At 41.5% G+C, this 22,283-nt stretch overlaps 1 protein-coding gene across 2 annotated transcripts in view; it reads left to right on the top strand.

The window, feature by feature from the left end:
* The window catches only part of Adamts12 (ADAM metallopeptidase with thrombospondin type 1 motif 12), a 293,075-nt gene that overhangs the window by 186,751 nt on the left and 84,041 nt on the right, over positions 1 to 22,283 (top strand). The window contains exons 10-14 of one of the 2 annotated variants that reach the window (XM_045132353.1): positions 3,371 to 3,463; positions 5,170 to 5,315; positions 9,190 to 9,359; positions 16,074 to 16,207; positions 19,498 to 19,618. In XM_045132353.1, coding sequence (XP_044988288.1) covers positions 3,371 to 3,463; positions 5,170 to 5,315; positions 9,190 to 9,359; positions 16,074 to 16,207; positions 19,498 to 19,618 — 664 coding nt within the window. Of the gene's footprint in view, positions 1 to 3,370; positions 3,464 to 5,169; positions 5,316 to 9,153; positions 9,360 to 16,073; positions 16,208 to 19,497; positions 19,619 to 22,283 lie in introns of those variants that run through there. The other variant, XM_045132354.1, reaches the window with a different exon arrangement.

Below are 22,283 nucleotides of genomic sequence, written 5' to 3' on the forward strand. Positions count from 1 at the left end.
GCATGACTGTCATGAGGAGTAGTGTAAAAATATTGTTGCTCTCACAGGTGACACTTCACCCCTTCTGAAGTTCTCTAGGAGGCAAATTCTCTGTGTACCCGGGTAGCTTTAGTGAGCCCTTCTGGGGTTCTGACCTTGTAGAGGTTGGTAGTAGTATATACATTGATCTCCATCTTCCCATCCCATCTAAGGTGTAGTCACCTTAGATTTGTACTTAATTTGTACCTTGAGATTAACAGTTCTGCCACATTTTAGCCTCTTAGGCATTCCTTTCCTCACCAATTCAAGGATGCACTAGAGACATTTAAAATTAATTATTTGTAGTTTTGAAATTTTATAGAAGAAAGGTTTATGCTTTTTTTAAAAAAAAAAGCATTCTGATGTTTATTGAAACAGACTACTCCAGTTGTCTCTGTTCAATTCCTCATTTAGCAATACTGAGTGGCCTACATTCCTTGGACGTGCAGGTCCTCATGACATTCAGAACATAGCGTGCTCTGTTCTCTTCTGGCATCTTCCTACTTGTAACTAGAGTTTCACCTCAAGTAGTTCTTCGAACACAATTCTTCATTTTGTTTGACACTGCATTTGTTAGAGTATATGAGAGCTTTTTTTGTTAACTCTTCTCTTATAAGCTATCTGTTTAAATTTTTATCCCTGACATAGACATCACTCAGTAGGTGTTAGCAAAGATTTCACATCCCTTTTCTAGTATAATTGGCATAACTTTTTCATTTCCAACTTTGAAAACAAAATACCAGAAAGATATAGGACTGTGCATTTTGAATCAGCGTCAGCTCTTAAAGATTTGCAAAATTAGTACAGAGTACCATTTACCTTTCACTCAACACATTCTCCATAAACACAAAAGTCAAATCCTCAGAGAGGAAAAAAAAAATGAACCAAAAGGAAGGGTGGTGAATATGCATAGGTACTGAGGCGGATATGAGAATTTCAAATAGTTTAGCATCTGGATGGAAGTCAATGATATGTTCACTCTGAGCAAGATTTTGGTTAGAACCAAAGCCCTGACCTTCAGCAGGGATTCTCAGGGAGTGACAGCTCAATGAGATGACAGCGTAAAAGGAATCCATCAACAGCAAAGAGAAATGACAGGGAAATATCTTGTACCTTATCCTGGCTTCTGGGATGAAAGAAGGGAATGCTCCTAGATAGCTTTCATACTTAAAAATCCTACAATTTAGGGCTGGAGAGGTAGCTTAGTGGTTAAGGAGCTTGCCTGCAAAGCCTAAGAACCCATGTTTGACTCTCTAGATCCCACATAAGCCAGATGCACAATGTGGCACATATGTCTGGAGTTTGTTTACAACAGCTGAAGCCTTGGCATGCCCATTCTCTCTCTCTCTCTCTCTCTCTCTCTCTCTCTCTCCCTCCTTCTCTCTCAAATAAACAAAATAAATTAAAAGTATTTAAAGAAAATATAAATGTTAACATGAAACATAAAGGACAGGGTAAGAACAATAGGCTTCAAAGAATAGGAAGGAATAACAAAATTTAAGTAAGGATGAGAATTCTCTAAAAAAAATTAAATATAAAATTTTATGATTAAAAAATCCAATAAAGGGCTGGAGAGATGGCTTAGCAGTTAAGCGCTTGCCTGTGAAACCTGAGGACCCTGGTTCAAGGCTCAATTCCCCAGGACGCAGGTTGACCAGATGCACAAGGGGACACACACATCTGGAGTTTGTTTGCAGTGGCTGGAGGCCCTGGCGCGCCCATTCTCTCTCTATCTACCTCTTCTTCCTCTCTCTGTCGCTCTCAAATAAATAAATGAAAATAAACAGCAACAACAAAAAAATCCGATAAAGCCTCCCATAACTGCATAGAACTATAGGAGATGGGTCAACAGAAAAAAAAAAAGTTATAGGAAGAGGAACTTAAGAGTAATAGGGTGAAGAAGAACAAATATTGTCAGTTGTTTCTCATATACAAAATCTATCTGTCTGTCTGTCTGTCTATCTATCTATCTATCTATCTATCTATCTATCCATCCATCCATCCATCCATCTACCTACCTGTCTTTCTGTCTGTCTGTCTGTCTGTCTGTCTGTCTGTCTGTCTATCTATCTATCTATCTATCTATCTATCTATCTATCTATCTATCCATCCATCCATCCATCCATCCATCCATCCATCTACCTGTCTTTCTGTCTGTCTGTCTATCTATCTATCTATCTATCTATCTATCTATCTATCTATCTATCTATTCATCCATCTATCTATCTACCTGTCTGTCTATCTGTCTATCTATCTATCCATCTATCTTATTGTTTGTCTTGTCCTCTTCTGCTTATAAGTATTTCATGTAATTAATATGTCATAATGAGATGTGGGACAAGAGTGGGTGAGGAAGGCCACCCCAAACAAAATACCATAATGAAACCTAGTGCTTTCTATACTAATTAAACATAGATTTAAAAAATATATATATATATAATAAAAATATTGCAAATAATAGTATTGTAGAACATATTGCCATAATAATAATAATAAAATATTTTATTTTTTATCTTTTTTTAGTGTTTTTTAATTTTAGAGAGAGCAAGGGACAGAGAGAGAGACACAGAGAGAGAGACAGCGAGAAAGAGAATTAGCATACCAAGGCCTCAGCCAGTGCAATTGAACACCAGATGCTCGAGCCACCTAGTGGGCATGTGCAACCCTGTGCCTTGCCTCACCTTTGTGCATCTGGCTTACATGGGATCTGGAGAGTCCAACATGGGTCCTTAGGATTCAGAGGCAAACACCTTAACCGCTAAGCCATCTCTGTAGCCCAGATATTTTATTTTTAAAATCTAAAAGCAGGTGAATACAAGTAACTGAACTACTTCAGATATGTAACCATTCTGTCAATCTTCCCTTTTTCCTGTGGGCACAGAAATCAAAGGGAATATGATGTTTGCTTCTTGGCAGCTTAAACAGCTGATTACTTTGGACAATACACAAACAATCGGAAGCTTTCTGGGTGGAATAAATTCCATTTCCTTTAGTGAGCCAGGCTCAAGTTATAACTACTGCAGCTGTTAGTAATCAGATCACCTTCCAGCCAAAATTTGGATTTGTCTTGGTTAGAGAGTGTCATCAAGTACCCTGCTGGATATTGTCCACCATAGAGAAATGGCAATCTCAAGTGCTCACGACATAGGTCTCCTCTCTTTCATATTGTCTGGCGTGGTCTGCTGTTTTTTTCTGAATGAGTTTCGAAGACCAAGCCGGGCTGGAAAGAGCTGTAATGATGACTCTCACCCACAAACAGCGCTAGCGTTGCTTGTGGGCGTGTAGGTGTTCTAGCAGTGGTTTGGTGAAGGTGATGCACACACAAGAAGACAGCCTGTCACTTGTTTTCCAGAATGTTTGCCAGACACTGTGGTGCTCGGTGAAAGGCTATTGTCGCTCGAAACTGGATGCTGCCGCAGATGGGACCCGGTGTGGCGAGAGGAAGGTAAAGTGTTGGGCTGGGGCGGTGGGCTAGGAGTTTAGGCGAAGAAGGTTCTGGAGTGAGTGAGGAGCGTTGGATGGAGCTGACACAGGCAGTCAGGGCAGCCAGAGGAAATGACTCTGCTTTCACTGTTCCTTTCAAGTCTTCCCTGGGAACAAGAAGTCAGGGGAGGGCTGAGCCCAGTTCCCCACACACTTGCAGAGCAATGGGCCCGTCTTCCTCTGGTGAACTTCTAAGAAGTTTCTAAGCAGCATCTGCTGAACCTGTTATCAGCCTTGATCTTGTTGTTTGCCCCCCACCCTCCATACCGAAGGTTGGAAAGGCATCTCCTGTAGCTATATTTTTCTAAAACTCATCACAACGGGGCTACATACAGTCTTTTTTTTTCTCACTAACTGAACATGATTGCATTTACTAAGCATTAAAGCCATACAGTCAACTCAGAGACATTAGTTCTCATCCAGTCTTCCTGAGCACAGGGTAATTCATGCTGAGCGATTAAGCCAGTCATGTTGTCATGGGCCTATGGTTTAGGAGGTTCACTGAGGTCATAGAACCTGATCAAAATGAACAGAAAGAATGAAAAAGGAGTTTGAGGGATAAAACGTGGCCAAATCAACCAGGAAATGTGGCTTTAAAAAAATAACCAAATTTCATTTCCTTTTGTTTTAATTTTCATGTGTTTACCCTCCTGCACTGATCACTGAGGAACAGCTGCATTGAAGGGGGTAGGTAAATATTTTTATGAGTCACTGGAAAGGCCGCAAACTATAGGCAATCAGTAATTCAAGGAAAGTAAGTTTTGTTTTTTTTTTTTTTCTTAATACGTGAGAGTTTCCTAAAAGCTAGTGGTGAACAGCGAAGTGAACTTTCTGGTAGGAGGATGCCTTCTCTGTTGCAGACATTAAATACCTTCAGAAGTCGTAAAGAACAAGTGCTGCTCATGATACCAGCCACGAGCTGTCAATCTTCCCCCAGATGAGGGTCTCACGACAGAACGTAAATGCATTAAACAGCTCTGTTACTAAGCACACAAAGTTGGCATGCTTTGTATAGAAACTGCCCGCCCCCCCCCCACTTTTTTTGTATTTATTTGTTTATGGGAGAGAAAGAGGCAGAGATAGAACAAGAGAGGGAGGGAGGGAGAGCCAGAGCCTCTGGCTGCTGCAAACGAACTCCAGATGCATTTGCCCCCTTGTGCATCTGGCTTACATGGGTCCCGGATAGTTGAATTGGGATCTTTCGCCTTAACTGCTAAGCCATCTCTCCAGCCCTCTTTTTTTTTGTTGTTGTTGTTTTTATGTGAGTTTTCACTGTTGGTTTTGCTTAAGGCAGGGTCCTGTTGTGTACCTCAGGATGGCCTGAAACTTGTGACCCTTCTACCTCAGCCTCCATAGCCAGCCATTTTCTCTTGAAGAAAGTGACATTGGTTTACAACTAGCAATCAATCTGCCAACCAGGCTCTGAGTAGCACTCCTACCTTGAGCACAAATAGGCATTTTAAGATCCTCTTCAATTTCTCAAACTCGGATTCTAAACACCAAGGCTCTCAAAGGAATGTTTACATTACCCCCTTCTTTGTTGAGCAGCTCATGTGTCATTGCCGGAAGTCTCGCTAGGAGAGAACAGGGCTTAGACTTCTGGAGTTCTCAGCACGGCTGTTGGGGGACCTTCCTGACTCATGCATCCTTTACCTCTTCCTTTGGCAGTGGTGTATGGCGGGCAAGTGCATCACAGTGGGGAAGAAGCCGGAGAGCATCCCTGGAGGCTGGGGACGCTGGTCTCCCTGGTCGCACTGCTCCAGGACCTGTGGGGCCGGAGCCCAGAGTGCAGAGAGACTTTGCAACAACCCGGAGTAAGCCTCCAGTCCCTCCTTTCCCTCCTCCTGTAGTTGTGATGATGGCAGTCTTGAAGGGATGACCTCAGTTACCCCGGAACCTTCTGAAGGAGCTAAGTTCACCCCGACAAAAAGGAGCTAGAAGGGGCTGGAGAGATGGCTTAGTGGTTAAGTGCTTGCCTGTGAAGCCTAAGGACCCCGGTTCAAGGCTCGGTTCCCCAGGTCCCACGTTAGCCAGATGCACAAGGCGGCACATGCATCTGGAGTTCGTTTGCAGTGGCTGGAAGCCCTGGTGTGCCCATTCTCTCTCTCTCCCTCTATCTGTCTTTCTCTCTGTGTCTGTCGCTCTCAAATAAATAAATAAATAATTTTTTTTTTTTTTTTTAGAAAGGAGCTAGAAGATTTGCAGAAGTATCTCTGATTCAAAGAAATTACTTCGGGTTGTTTCAATTTGTTTTTACTTGGAATTGAATTTTTAATAACAGCAAAATAAGAAAGGTGATTCCATCATTTGGGGAAACAGAGCAAATGTGCTTAAATGCACCAGCATATTTCTTCTAAGCATAGAGTCTATGTAAAAGCCTTTGAGAGCTTATGCAATTAAATCCAACCGTTTTACATAGCTCCAACATATCGTTAACAGATTAGCTATACTCAGTTTTGTTGATAAAATTGTAGCTGGCTTTAAATCATAAGGAATGTACAATTTTATAAAAAAATACTTTCTTCCCATAGCTATCTAGTAAAGTTGCTAAGCTCATTTTTGAAGATAACTTACCTCTTAGTACCTGTTAAGGATTCCACGGATGTATTTCACACAAAGTTTTTAGAAACGACTTTCTCATTTCTTCAGTTGCTTAATTTTTTTTTGAAACTTACATAATGATGCATACATATATGTATATTATATATATGAGTTAAATTTAAATTGGCTCACATTTCAAATATATATTGTATTCTTCCAGGTGTATGAGTTTCCAGGTTTATTTTCAAGGTATACATTTGATGCTTCCTGGAAATAGAAACTGTATTAAGCTTCATTTTCCTAGACTTATCTTTGTCTTGAATAAGAGCTACATTTTAAAAAAAAACTTCAGTGTTAAAAGTGATTACAAGTCTTCTTGGTATCTGAGTTCCAGGTTTTATTCATCTCCTTTAATTAATAAATATAGTAATAAATGTAAAGTATATATGTATATGATGTGTATGTATTATATATACACTCTATGCTATATATGAAACATTTTTCTGAGGGATAATTAATTTCTATAGCTTAACATATATCTGTTATATAATAAATTATCAATAAGTCATACTTATGAGAGCTCCATCATTTACTATACAAGTATGTATGCATCTGAGGAATACTGACAAAACTAATTGAAAAGTTTACCCTTGTCTATGGCTTCAAATATTCAACACCAGGAATTTCTTACAGATTACTATATTGTTAGAGAAAATGTTTATTTGGTAGGTTTTTTTTTTTTTTCAATTTTGTCAGAAATGTGACGTCCATGTTAGTGATCAGGAGACACAGGCAACTTGCTCCTAGTCTGACCATATTCAGTCATCACCATTCTATAACTTTGGGAAGATGGTCAGTGACTGATGGGGATGCTCTAGTTTGAGGAACAAAAGGATCCTTCTCTAGCTTAGCTTCAGGGGTCACAGTGTTCTGACATTCATTCTCAAGGTCATAATTTATTGGTTGGCTAAGTGGAGAAATATGACTCCATAGCTGGTTTGTTTAAATTTACTGAGAAAAATTGTCAATGGAAATGCAGTCATATACCGAGTTCTGTGAATCTAGTCATAGATTCAGATCAGGGTATGGGCAGGTTGTATCTAATTATGCTGACAAGATTGTAACTTTCTTTTGATATAATTACTATACAATTTTGTCAAAACTATTATTCTTCCATGGAAAATTTTTCTGACCTTCACACCTTTTCTTTGACATTGGTCAAGTGAGACCAGCTACAGGGATAAGAGAACCCTGCAGGGTTTGGCTCATTAAAAGTGAGTGGTGGTATTTGTAGGGTGGAAATGAGTTGGAAAGGTGCCAAGTCACAGTGTCTCCGTCTCTAAATGGAAACCAGCCTAGCCTCACATGTCACGAGCAGTTCTTAGTGTCTCCTACAGGGAATCAATGAGTGAAATGACTGCTATGTGAACCTCCCTGGTCAAAGCTTTTATGTGCAAGAAATAGATGTCTACTCAAGTCGCATTAAGAAAAATGGAGGGCTGGAGAAGTGGCTCAGTGGCTAAAACCTATTTGCAGAGGCTGATGGCCCGGGTTCAATTCCCCAATTCCCATGTAAAGCCAGATGCACAAAATGGCACATGTATCTGGCATTTATTTGCAGTGACAGAAAGCCCTAGTATACTCATTCTCTCTGTCCCTCTCTCTCTCTGCCTCTCTCTCTCTCTCTCTCTCTCTCCTTCTTCTCCTCTCTATAATAAATAAAAACATTAAAAAATGAAAAATGGGGCTGGAGAGATGGCTTGGTAGTTAAGGCACTTGCCTGTAAAGCAAAAGGGCCCAGGTTCAATTCCCCAGGACCGACATAAGCCAGATGCAGAAGGTGGCACATGCATCTGGAGTTTGTTTGCAGTGGCTGGGTGCCCTGGTATGCCCTCTCTTTCTCTCTCTCTGTCTCTCTCAAATAAACAAATAAAAATAAAAACAAATGAAAAGTGGAGAAGGAGGATTAGTAACCAGCATTAATATTTAAAATGAACAGAGTACACAGAAGGATTATAACCACCACAACAATATGACTAGACAGGCAGGGTTCCAGGTTTCTGTCTCTTGGGACGACCTGGTCAGAGAGGACAGCAGGGAGATAAGAATTCAGGCTACAAATTAAAGCAAGTGGCCCAAACTTTGGCTCTGCCACCACCAAATAGGAGCTATGGGGAGGTGTGCTTGTCTTCTGTGCCTCTAGCATGTGACTGCCTCTGAGCTGCTCGCCTGCTTGTCCCTTCAGCCTCTGCATTGGGACAATTCCCCAGGGCCACCCCTCTGGTCACCAGTGTGGAAAGTAAAATTTGTAAAGTCATGTAAGACACAATCATGAGAGTCTGGAGTGCCAAAATCAAGAAGTTGGGCCTGACTTTGTAGCCACTGTATTCCACTAAAGCTTTTAAAATAAGAAATTAATTATTTTTTTAAAAATATCTTATGTATTTATTTATTTAAGAGAGGGGAGGAGAGAGAGAGAGAGAGGATCGCCAGGTCCTCTACCCACTGCAAACGAACTCCAGATATATGTGCCACCTTGTGCATGTGGCTTTATGTGGATATTGGGGAATTGAACAAGTGCCTTAACCACTAAGCCATCTCTCCAGCCCATGATAATCTTTCAAAACATCTCAGTAACAGTGTACACTGTGGGTTGAATAGAGGGGAGGAGTGGGCAAAAGGAAGACAGGAATGGAGAAAATAGACTTGTTTGATGGCCATGAAACTGAGGAGTAGTTAAACCATGTAGAACTGTACTGGATAACTGGTGACTGATGAACTGTGGGGTTGAAGGATGGCCAGCGACGCATGATTCTGAAATCTGGGTGCTATGGACTTGCTAAATAGCAAGCAGAGAAGGAATAGATTTCAGTGGGAAAATGATGTATTAATTTCTCCTGGGGCAGTGTACAGGTAGGAAAGATATATAAACTGCTTAAAAATAGCAAATATATTCTTGAGATTGAACTGCTAGGGAGAAATACCAAAAATGTGTAAAATCAGGAGAAGTTATTTGCAAGGTTCATTTTAGGGCAGAAAAACATGGGGTTTAACCAGAACAGACTTGGCCAGATACCAGAGGAATGTTAAAGGAAAATATTGGCTTTTCAGGAAACTAAAACAACAGCTTGTCTGTTGAATCTACAGACCAAAGTTTGGAGGGAAATACTGCACTGGAGAAAGAAAACGCTACCGCTTATGCAACGTGCACCCCTGTCGCACGGATGCGCCCACATTTCGGCAGATGCAGTGCAGTGAATTTGACACCGTTCCCTACAAAAATAAATTCTACCGCTGGTTTCCAGTTTTCAATCCAGGTAAGGAAATGTAACCGTGCATTTCAGATGTAAGAAGCTTTATACAGGTTGGCAGGGAGAACTATACCATTCTATATCACAGAAGATGACAACAGTGACCAGCTCAAGTTGACCAGTAAATGTGGAAACTGTGTCATGTGGGAAATAAAAGAGTTCTCACTTATGGTAGAGAGGACCTGCAGGAATTTGGGTCATCATGCTTCTTGATGGGCATGTGGCAGTGGAGAATAGTTGAGGAAGACACCCTATATCTACATGTATCCTACACACACACATGCATGCATGTGACCACACACATAACATGCATACACACATACCCCATATATACATGCAAAAATAAAGACTGTTACCCTGAAATGTTGAGCCATCCCATTTCAGCAGAATTGAAAATATAAAGTTGGACCCAGTAAGTTCATGCAGGTACCTGAACTGCCCATGAGAGGATTACGTGGACAGTGTGAAGTTAACCCTTGAAACAAGTGGATTTTTGTTTGGTTGGTTGGTGTTTTTGTTTTTTGTTGTTATTGTTTGATTGTTGTTTGTTGCTTGTTTTTTGCTTCTAATGATCACTCCAATGGCTATTACCCAAATACATTAAGCCATCCCATTTTAGCAGGATAGAAAATGTCACCTTCATATGTGGTTCACAATAGCTAAAATGTCACTCTCTCTCTCTCTCTCTCTCTCTCTCTCTCTCTCTCTCTCTCTCTCTCTCTCTCAGTCCTGCACCATGGGAGTACGGTTTTATTTTGTTGGTGAGGGAAGGTGTGCTCCTATGTGTAGATGCCAGATGCTGACACACAGTGACTGCCCTGACCACTCTCTTCCATATAAAATGCCACTCTTACCCCTCCCCCCAAAAAATGCCAACTTTGATTAAAGAAGTTCATTCAGTTATCCAGGTATCCATTTCCTTTGGGAAGGTGAGTCAAGCAGTTTGAGGGGAAGAGTTCACCCACAAATTAGTTTTAGTTCTTTCCCTTAGCTGAATTATGAATGCTTCTTTTGAAAGCTAAGGGCAAAAGGGACATGGCCCAAACAAAATGATATATCAAGGTAGACAAATAAATGTGAGACAATGAACATATCCAATGCTACATAGAGGTGATTGAATCTATGAGGCTAATATCTGAAACAGTGGCTCTCTGATACTCATAATGAACACTGAAAAATAAGAACACCCATTATCACTTTTACCTCCTGTGTGCCGAGCCCTGTGTTACAGACAGTGAAAATGGTATCTAGTGATATGTGTACAGTCCCCTCAGAGCACTAGGAAAGATGGACCAGGAAGGAAGGAGCAGTGCCACAGGACTGTATATTGAGCACTACTAACTGCTTGGGGGACAATGAACCTTCAGTTTGCAAGGCTACATCAACCACAGCATTCTTTCTAGACTAGGCACAGATATGCTCGGAAGGATCACAGTGGTTGATCTACGTATTGTTACTACTACTACAAATATCTGTGGATGGGCTGGAGAGATGCTTAGTGGTTAAGGCGTTTGCCTGCAAAGCCAAAGGACCTTAGTTCAATTCCCCTGGACCTATGTAGGCCAAATGCACAAGATGGTACATGCGTCTGGAGTTCATTTGCAGTGTCTGGAGGCCCTGGTGCACCCATTTTCTCCTCTCTCTCTCTCTCTCTCTCTCTCTCTCTCCCTCTTTCCCTCTCTTGCTCTCTTAAATAAGTAAGTAAATAAATAAATAAATAATTTAAAAACATTAAAAAACAAGTATCTGTGGATGTTTCCAAGACTCCATAAACCATGCAGTTGTATTTCACAGACATTAGCATTTCTTATGTGTAGCATACTTTTTATTTAACCTATCTAACCTTGAAGATGTATTAGGGAAACAGAATGGAGAAAAGTTCTGAAATAAGGGCATCTCATCATGGAGATGAGGTGTGATTACCATGAGAGACAGGAGACAACTCCAGTTTTTTGTTTGTTGGTTTAAAAGATAAGAAATTATTTTTTCTATGTGTAATATTTTATTTAGTTAGTTAGTTAGTGAGTGAGTTATTTAAAAGACAGTGAGAGAGAGAGAGAGAGAAAGAGATAGAGAGAGAGAGAATGGGCATGCCAGGGCCTCCAGCCACTGCAAACCAACTCCAGATGTATGAACCACCTTGTGCATCTGGTTTATATGGGCTCTGGGGAATAGAACCTGGAACCTTACACTTCACAGGAAAAGAACCCAAGACATTAATTAATTTTTTAAAAGAATGAATATATCTGTATTATAAACCGTAAGTGTTCACAATAGAATGAAAAATATTCTCAGGCTGGGGAGATGGGTTGGCCATTAAGTCTCTTGCCTGAGAAGCCTAAGAACTCATGCTCGAATCTCCAGGTCCCATGTAAGCCAGAAGCACAGTGATGCAAGTGCACCATGTTGCACATATGTACAAGGGGGCACTTGTGTCTGGAGTTCATTCACAGGGGCTGATGGCCCTGGCACACCCACTCTCTCTCTCTCTCTCTCTCTCCCTGTCTCTCAAAATAAAAAAAAAAAATTCTCATTATCCCAACACTCTTAACCATTCCTAACAAGTAAGCATTATTGACAACAGGTTTTGTTTATACAAAAACAGTCATCCTTGCTAATACCACAGCTTTCTTGATTCACTGAGCAGTAGGTCACAGCATTAGAGCCTACGCATTCCTCCCAGTGGCTGCACAGCATCCTGTTATAGAAACATAACTTACTTGATTGCTCCACTTTTCTCTGGATAAGCATTTCATTGCTGTAGTGAATGTCCTTGGCTTCTCTCACTAAAGCTAGCATTCATTTTTATGACTGCCTGGGTTGATAATCTCTCAGGATTGAAACGGCCCCTTTGCTGTTTCATCCAGAAGTTTCGTTCTGATAGTGCTGACCATAGCACAAAGCTGGATTAAAAAGTCTTTTAGAAGTAATGCTAATCATTGGGGGAAATTGATGTGAACAGCAAGAGTATGCTTCCACAACTGTCCCTTCTGTGAAGACTACATTCAGAGAACACTTGGGCAAGATGTGAGATCTGGGACTGAGATTTCAATTCCTAGGATCGAACTCCAGTGATGTGTGAAGGAAAATCCCCCAGCCCAAACTTCTTTCTGCAGCTACTGGGTGTGTATATTCCTCCTTCCAAGATTTGGCTGGCCATTAGTAACAGCTGATGAACATGAAGATTATTTGAGTGTCCTTGAACATTGCCTTTTGGTGGTAGAGCCTTGAGAGTTAGGCATTGTAGGGTGAACTCTAAGACTAAAATACTGATGGGTTAGCTCTGCCACTCATAATGGAGATGTTGAAATTTACATCACGATGCCTAAACTGTCCACTTTTGGAAACAGGTAATAATAGGACTAAGTTCATAGGATAATTATGATGGTTAAAAGGCAAGAAATGGGGCTGGAGAAACGGCTTAGTGGTTAAGACACTTGCCTGCAAAGCCAAAGGACCCAGGTTCAATTCCCCAGGACCCACATAAGACAGATGCACAAGGGGGCACATGCATCTGGACTTCGCTTGTAGTGGCTGGCAGCCCTGGCACACCCATTCTCTCTCTCTCTCTCTCTGCCTGCCTATTCCTCTCTCTCAAATAAATAAAGAAAAATAAAATATTTTTAAAGGAGAGAATTACTAAAGGAAGACAAAATCTTGAAATTAATATTCAAACATTATGTTAGCTGCTATTTTTAACAAACCCAATTTCATTTTAATTCACTATATAAATAAGAGTAGCAAAAGTCTCCCTGGATAGTTTTACCTCTCTGAAAGTGGGTCAAAGAGCATAAACCCAGAACCTAAAACAAACATTAGAACCACAGCATTCTGGAATTTGGTGCATCATTTAACATTAGATGGACAATTATTCACAATAACAATATATTACACTGGGAGCAAGTACATCCTTAAATTTTGTACCTTAAATCCCCACAGTCTTGGCTTCTTCCCAGTAGCTTTGAAATAGATAAGTATTTTTAAAGAAATCCCTCGAATTATTCAAGGATGCATTCCATTTCTGCTTTCTGTGTTGGAATACAAAATCCTAAATCTAAATTCGAAAGCTCAAATCAAAGCCTTAATGAATGATTCTCTAGCATACACACCTGGACTGATGTTCTCACCCCTGGCAAAGTAGAATTGTTCCCAGGTGGCTCCTCTGCTCCCCTACTCCTCCCCACCAAGAACAGAAGTGAACAATAAGCCCAGATTATGCGGTACCCTCAGTCTTCTGATCCTGTCCTTCACCTCATTTTGACTTTGGCCATCTTCTTGGGCAACCTCTCCACCTCACCTTATGTAAAAGCAGTTGGGGGCTGGAGAGATGGCCTAGCAGTTAAGTGCTTGCCTGTGAAGTCTAAGGACCCTGGTTCAAGGCTCAATTCCCCAGGACCCACGTTAGCCAGATGCACAAGGGGGTGCATGCGTCTGGAGTTTGTTTGCAGTGGCTGGAGGCCCTGGTGCACCTATTCTCTCTCTCTAACTGCCTCTTTCTCTCTTTGTCTCTCTCAAATAAATAAATAAATAATAAAAATAAATAAATTTTAAAAAGCAATTGGTATTCCTTATTTCCCTTTACTTTGTTCTTGAAGCTTTGAGCATAGGTGCTTGACTTCTTTCTCAATTTTCTCCCAAGTTTAATATTGAGGTACTTTTATTCTTAGCGATGCTCATAAATATTTTACACCTTTATTTCCTAGTTGCTTGGACAGTACACCCTTAATATTTTTTATTGTATTTTTAATTTGAGAGAGAAAGAGGCAGAGAGAGAGAGAGAGAGGGAGGGAGGGAGAGAGAGAGAGGGAAAGAATGGACACACCAGGGCCATCAGCAGCTTTAAAAGAACTCCAGATGCGTGCACCCCATTGTGTGCCTTTGCAATATTGAGCACTTGCGTCACTGGCTTATGTGAGACCTAGGGATCTGAACATGAGTTCTTAGGCTTTGCTGGCAAGTGCCTTCACCACTCAGCAATCTCTCCAGCCTGGACATTACACCCCTGGACAGACATAGTGTCATGTATCCTTGCTTTGCACTTGGTGTCCATCCACACTGAGTAAGGCCAGTCCAATGGCATCAAGAATCAAGAGGCTTACCCATAGTACATGAATCTTGATGTGACTTCCAAAAGGGCTTTTGGAAGGAGAAATTCTCAAGGTCTCAGTTTAATAAAGAAAGACAAAACACAACATTTGAAAGAAAAGTACTATTTAAATTCTTATTGTATGCATACATTAACTCAATATTTTTGAGGCAACTTATGCTAGCTTCTGTGGGCACATATATAAGTGCATATTTTGTTACAAGGCCCTGTGCTATAGATCATCTTGTCTTCATTCCCAAAGATGTAGAAAACTGAGTCTTGTGATGGCTATCATGTAGGACCTAAGATAGATGGGTTCCAGTGACAAACATATGAAAAACCTCCCTATGTTTTGCTTCTATATGACCATCAATCTGTGCCCAAGTATGTTTTGGACTTGAGGAAAATAAAAATATTTGTTAAGGGTGAGTTAAGATGGTTAGTAATGAACTGACACTATGAAAAAGGGCTGTCTCTTCCTGGAAGTGAGCTCAGATTGCCTGGAATCCTATATCACTTCTTGATATTATTAGTTTTCTAGATTAATCCTAGATGCCCTGAGCTCTGTGTGTGTGTGTGTGTGTGTGTGTCCAATATTGTGTGTATATGTATGAACATATGCATGTGGAAACCAACAGACAAGTTCCTTAGCTGTTATCCACCCGTGTTTTTTTTTAATTTTAATTTAATTTAATTTAATTTTGAGACATGGGTTGCCACTGGTCTGAAACTCGCTTAATTAGGCTAGACTTGCTGCCCAGAATGCCCCAGGGATCTCAGCCTTCCTAGTACTGGGATTACAAGCATGTTTGACTATACCTGCATATGTATGTGTGTGTGTGTGTGTGTGTGTGTGTGTGTGTATGTATAAATTACGTAGGTTCTAGGGATCAGACTTAGGTCCTTGTGCTGGTGAGGTGTGGTGGTTTGAATCAGATCCCGCCCCCCCATAAATTCATATGTTCTCCCTGCTTGGTACTCAGTGGGTGGGAATTTAGGAGGTGGAACCTTGCTAGAGGAGGTGTGTTGCTGAGGACTGGCATAGGGATGCTAGAGCCAGTTCTCCCTTGCCAGAATTTTGCTCACTCTCCTGCCGCTGCTTCCTACCTGCTGTGGCAGAGGTGATGTCCAGCCTCTGCTCATGCCATGCTTTTCCTTCTGCCATCACAAAGATTACCTAGAACACTGAAAGCCAAAAAAAAAAACACAAAACTTGTCTCCGAGCTTCTGCTTTTGGTCAGGTGCTTTATCCCAACAAGGAGACCGTGACTACAACAGGAGCCAAGCACTCTACTGATGGGGTTGCCTCCTCAGCCCCTGGGCTTCATTTACACAAGCAGGTTTCAGTGTCGGATTGAAAGGTCTCAGCATTTATAATAAAGTAAAGGGCACAGGGTATTTTCAATCATTCTTCAAATGTAATTTGCTAAAATAAAACCTTTTTACTGAAACAAAAGAGAAAAAAAATAGCCTACATTTTGACATGTGTCTTGGAACTACAAGATGGCTTCACTAAATTAAATAGTACTTGCAGATGCTTGTCGTGAACACATGCGTGGGTACATAGACATGCTGTGGGGAAAATGCTGAGTGTGAACGTTAACTCACTGCTACTTGCCTTCTTCTCACTTCAGCACATCCTTGTGGGCTCTACTGCCGACCCATAGATGGCCAGTTTTCTGAGAAAATGCTGGACGCTGTCATTGATGGAACCCCTTGCTTTGAAGGTGGCAACAGCAGAAATGTCTGTATTAATGGCATATGTAAGGTATTGGGTATGTTTACTTAATCTACAACTTCATAAAAATAATGCTTTTTACAATTTGGGGATTCATATGCTAAGGTGATACTCTCTTAGCAGTGACATGTGGTCTGGTCTTCATATGTGGTCTAAATAAGAAGAGAAGACTCCTCTGCAGTTACCTAGGCTGTTCACAGTTCTGACTTAAGTGATTTTTCCCCCCATCTACTGGCACGTTCATTTCTTGACTTGTTGATAGTCGATATGACACAATAGGCATTGAACAGAGTGCAGTTGAAGAACCAAATTAGAGAAGAAATTGTTAGAGAAAGGCAGCCCAGATAATTTCAGGAACATTAAAATGATAAAACTGATATTTACAACAGTTTAAGTAGTGTTTTACACAGAGCTGCTAGCATTTAATTCCCCATCAGTTGTTCATATGAGCTTATCAGAAGGAGAGCTAGCATGAATGGTAGTTATAATCTAGGCTTTTAATTTTAAATACTTTTCTTACACTTATCCTATTAATCAATCCCACTTTTATGTAAGTGATTTGAATATGATTTGCTAGCAATCTGGAGTATAAAACCATCAAACAATTATTTCTGGGCTGGAGACATGGCTCAGAGGTGAAATGCACTTGCTTTCAAAGCCTGAAGGGCTGGATTTGATTCCTCAGTACCTATATAAAGTCCAGTGCACAAAGTGGTGCCTATGTCAGGAGTTCATTTGCAGTGACAAGAAGCCCAGGTGTATCTATTCTCAATCTCTCCTCTCTCAAATGAATGCATAAGTAAATAAATAAATGTAAAAAAGAATTATTTCTTATTGCTCACAATTTATTTTACAAGGAATGGAAAGTCTTGTGATCCAAAATCCAAGCATAAATCTGTTTAAAGAGATTTTGCTTTTAACCAGCTAAAGGGAAACTATACCATAATGCCTGATGGATTGCTATACTTGTACAGTGCTTTCTACTGGCATTGTAGACTCTGAACACACTACCACCATTTACCATTAACATTCTGGACATGCTTCTAAGACTCACTTCATTTCGCTGAGATGAACTTCCACATATATATGGCTTGCTTTTCTGTATTCTTCACATTCAAGCGCATAACCCACAACCCCATGAGGAATATCAGCAACCCCACTAATGAAGGCACCCAGCAGAATGGGGACCAGGACCAAGGGAAAGGATGGCACCAAGACATGATGTAGCCATACTAAGTGCTTCTGTAATAAGAAAAAACATAAACATAAAAAACTTAAAGGGGAAAAATACTCCTCTCTTGGTAGAGATTAAAGAAAATACTTTAAAATTAATGTGTCTCAGAGTGAATTTCCCAGGCTAGCTCCAAAGGAGTGGAGGAATGAAGGTCATTGGGAATATGATTTGAAAAGGTCAGCTTATTAGAAGATGTTTAAAGTTGGCATAAGCATATCATGGTGTGAAGGGTTGGTATTTTATTCCTAACCACTGCAGGCATATATCTAAGGCATTTTTTCTTTCCATTGTGATCTGCATAATTAAGTTTTGGTTTTCTGAAAATCTTCTATCACTTTATTTTTCCCCCGACTGGGTCAAGCAGCAAATAGTCTTTGTACCTACAAGAAAATGAGAGATGATTAATCTGGGGAATTAAACTCATTTTTGTCAGTGGACTTTCATTCTGTTCATCTGGAAAAAGGTATAAAGATTCAAACCGTTCTTTTTTTTTTTTTTCAGTATATTTAGGGAAGCTTTAAAATAACTAAGAAAATTATCTATGAGAACAATAGCCTACCTGGAATCAATTCTTTGGTCCAAACAGATGAAAGTTAAGGAATATGGTATAGTTTCCCCATGTGGATATGGAAGAAAGGTGGCAAAGGAGAAATTTAATTGAAGTTCATAAATTTCAAACCTAAGTGTCATGATTTTATGGGATCTGATTCTATAGAAAAAACATCCCAAGTTTCACCACATTCCTTTTAAGCTAGGAATTTTAGAATAAGAAACACTTGCTCGTGTTGACAGATTAGAGGGAAAGTGGTGAGGGAACAATGATTCCAGAGGTTCACTAGACAGAACACTGGGAATGGACTGAGTCCGGACACAGGAGGAAAACTGGCCTCGGTCCAGCCAGTGCCCCCTCTAAAGCTGGGGGGAAGGAATCAGAATGGATGGGATCCAGCTAAGTACAAAGCACCCTGAGGTCACAGCAGGCTGTGAAAGATCGGGTGATGGGCTGAAGATGAGGAGCTCTTATGTCCTGGGACTGGAGACATCTCCGCTTTAAGCCAGGTTTCCTCCAGTGGCTGCTGGCTTACCCATTCTCCTGAGACAGTGACCGAGAATAACTCCCATGAGAACTGGTGAAGAACCAAGCTACGGGTGGAGTAAAGTCACTTCTGGGTACTCTTCTTAGACAGAACAGTAGGGGTGTGAGGTTTCCACAGCTGAAGGGACTTCCTGCCCCATCAACTCCAAATCCAAAGCATCATTATTATTATAGTCAGGGGTCTGGAATTGTTCAGTTCTAACTTTGCTCCAAGAGAGATTGAGGACTTCACCCAGTGTGTGTCTTTCTCTGTTCTGAGCAAGGAGAGCCTCCCTCCTGTCTCCTCAGGCTCCACTTTCATGGAGCCCATGGATTTCAAAAATGGGGAAGGTCTGGAGAGATGGCTTTGCTGTTAAGGAATTTGCCTGCAAAGCCAAAGGACCCAGGTTCGATTCCCCAGGATCCACGTTAGCCAGATACACAAGGGGACGCATGCATCTGGAGTTCGTTTGCAGGGGCTGGAGGTCCTTGTATGTCCATTCTCTCCCTCTCTCTCTCTCTCTCTCTCTCTCTCTCTCTGCCTCTTTCTTTGTCAAATAAATAAAATATTTTTAAAATGGGGAAGACAAGGAAGTATCTGTAATGAACATGTCCATATTTTTAAAATTATTATTCCCTAAACAATATAGGAAACAACTAATTAAATAGCATTACACCCGACTGGGTATTATATGAAATCTGTTTATGATTTAAATATGGGAAGGTGTACATAGATGATGTGCAAACATTATGCCATTTTATACAGCAGACTTAAGCATCTACTAATTTTGGCACTCAAGGGGGTCCTGGAGCCAGTCACCCATGATTTTGTTGGAATGGCTACATTTCCTTTACCATTGCAGATCATTTGGTTATACCTCTGGTTACCATCAGGGAAACGAAACCAGAACCCAGGCTTATGGAGAACAAGGTGGAAAGGGAGAAGTTGCACATTAAGGCAGGCGTGACATCTGGCTGTGTCACTCATCCTCCACCCTTTCTTTCCCACAGAGGGTTGGCTGTGATTACGAGATTGATTCCAGTGCCGCCGAGGACCGCTGTGGAGTGTGTCTCGGAAACGGCTCTGCCTGCCAGACCGTGCGGAAGATGTTCAGACAGAAAGAGGGATCTGGTAATAAACAAAATCAAGTTACTGAGTAACAAGGCGGTGGGGGGGGGGGCGGAGACTTAGAATGGAAGTCTAAAAAACAAAAACAAATGCTTTTATTTAATAAAATAGCTTGTAAATTTGAAAAAAATTAAAAATGGAATATAGCCTTCAGTGCAAAGGAGACAGAGCTCGTTGGAAGTTTCAGGAACGAGGATGGTCGCTAAGCAGATATAGAGACATCACACTGAAACCGTCAGTGGCTCTCATGGGAACAAGGGTGGGTGACTGCTTGGCAAGTCTCCTCCTTGGGACTAGGCATGACAAGAAAAACCAGGTTACTAAAGACAGTGGCGTTGAAACAGATGAGAAACCGGGGGAGAGAAGAGGCCAAAATCTGGTGGCGAAGGATGTACACCCACACATCCTGTGTGTGAGGACAGAGCAGCCATCAGTGGGAATGGGGGCTGAGCTGTTGAGGTGCACCCTGAAGAAGCAAGCTAGGGCGCTTCAGGTATCCCCTTTGCTCAGTAGTTCTCTGTGAGGGAATTCCACCCGAGGGTCCCTTGTGACTCTCAAGGCAGCAGTTCCATCTCACATTCCACATCCCCCTTTCACCCATACTTTGATCTTCTTCCCATGTCTTTACCCCCTACGAGGTTTTGTCATGAAGCTTTGGCCTCCTGGTGCCCACAGGGGCGTTGGGTAAGAATCCACTTGGACCCAAACCAGCTATGAACCGCTCAGGTTTTCTTTTGGTTAAAATATGTCTCAAAGACCCTTGGTAATTAGTCGTGATCTCTATGAGGTGAAATCTTAGGCAAAGCCCTGGACACAATGAAGACAATTCAGGGTATCTTAATTTGGGTTTCCTCATACATAAATAAGGATTGAAGGGACAGCAGGTGTGGAGGAAGTAGACGAGCGCAATGAAAGGAGCCAAGAAGGCAGGCGTCACCAAGCCAGCAGGCGCATTTTCACCAGGAGGGTCAACGAGGGAGATGGCCAATGCCAATTTCCACTAATTGAAGGGCTCTGAGGGCAGGGCATTGCTAATTCCCTAATTTCCATGGAGATTCGGGTGCTGGGAACATAGGCAGTGAAGCATGAAGTACTGGGGGAGAAGTTATGCCAACCAGAGGTGACGCCGAAGATAGGACGGGATGGCCACACACAGATATGGTGGGGCACTGTCCTGTTTTGCCAGGCCCTGATAAAAGCCGCCCACTGTCCTCGATACACTTAACGTCCAGGATGCACTTCCCAAGCGTGATCCCAGATCACAGGTGTGCTCTTCGGTCCATTGCGCGCTCCCTTGCTCCCTAATAACCATAATGGCACGTGGTCTTGAGCGTGTTTAGGTTCCATTCCTACTCTTTCATTTTTGACCATTGAACTACTAAGCCCAAATTGTGAAATAATTCTTGCCCTGACCTTTAAGTGTATTTTCTGTCTTCACTGGTTACTTTATTATGGATGAAAGATAACCTTTCTTAATTACTTGCTAAGGATGAAAGTGAAGAACCCGTGTTTCAGTGTGCATTAAGCTTATGATTAAGCATTCTGCTAATATCTTATGATCTTTACAAAAGCAATTTGTAATAATTTCCATTATTTAGATATGGTCATGTTTACTTAAATGATAAAAACTCACACTAAGATCCCATTTTGGCACCTAACTTCAATTTTTTAAAATAATTTTTTAAAATTTATCTGAGGACAACAGACACAGAGAGAAAAACAGGCAGAGAGAGGGAGAGAGAATGGGGGCACCAGGGCCTCCAGCCACTGCAAATGAACTCCAGATGTGTTTACCCCCTTGTGCATCTGGCTTACGTGGGTCCTGGGGAATCAAGCCTCAAACCCGGGTCCGTAGGCTTCACAGGCAAGCGCTTAACCACCGCGCCATCTCTCCAGTCCACACTTAACCTTTTGATCTCAGGAATTAGACTTCACTTCTGGGAGCTTTTCCTCTGCCTTGGCCTCCTAGCAAAGGGAAAAAGAAAGCAAAAGTAACTTAAACCTCCCTCCCCGGCCACACTTGACAGAAAACTCAGCAGCTCTGGTTATGCGCCGTCACCGGGCACTGGACATCTCCATGTGTCTTTGTGCTCTCAGCTCTCCTTGTCCCACCTGCAGAGTGATTTTTAAAAACATATTTAATTTTTTAAAGTCTGCAATGAAATTGTCCTTGGCGGGCTAGGGAAATTATTCAGCGGTTAGAAGCACTTGCTGGACAAGCCAATGACCGGAGCAGAGATCCCCATAATCCACACAAATTCGGATGCAAGTAGCATTCCCACATTCTATGGCACTGGGTGGCAGAGTCAGGAGAATCTTGAGAGATCTTGTCTCCACCAAGGTGGAGAGCAAGGATCAGCCCAAGGTTGTCCTCACACATGCATCATAGTATAGCACACACACACACACACACACACACACACACACACACACACACCCTTAGTGATTAGATTTGATTCTCCTTTCCCAACAAGAATAGTTGTTCCTTCAGCCTTTGACTATGGAGACATGAAATATGACCCAAATTCTTTCTTCTAGTTCTTGTGAGTATCCCTAAGAAAGAGCAGGATGATGTGGCATTTAAATAGACAGTAAGAATACAGGTCTGGGGCTGGAGAGATGGCTTAGAGGTTAAGGCCCTTGCCTGTGAAGCCAAAGGACCCAGGTT

Source organism: Jaculus jaculus, chromosome 13 (genome assembly GCF_020740685.1).
Source record: "Jaculus jaculus isolate mJacJac1 chromosome 13, mJacJac1.mat.Y.cur, whole genome shotgun sequence".
Classification (NCBI taxonomy): Eukaryota; Metazoa; Chordata; class Mammalia; order Rodentia; family Dipodidae; genus Jaculus; species Jaculus jaculus.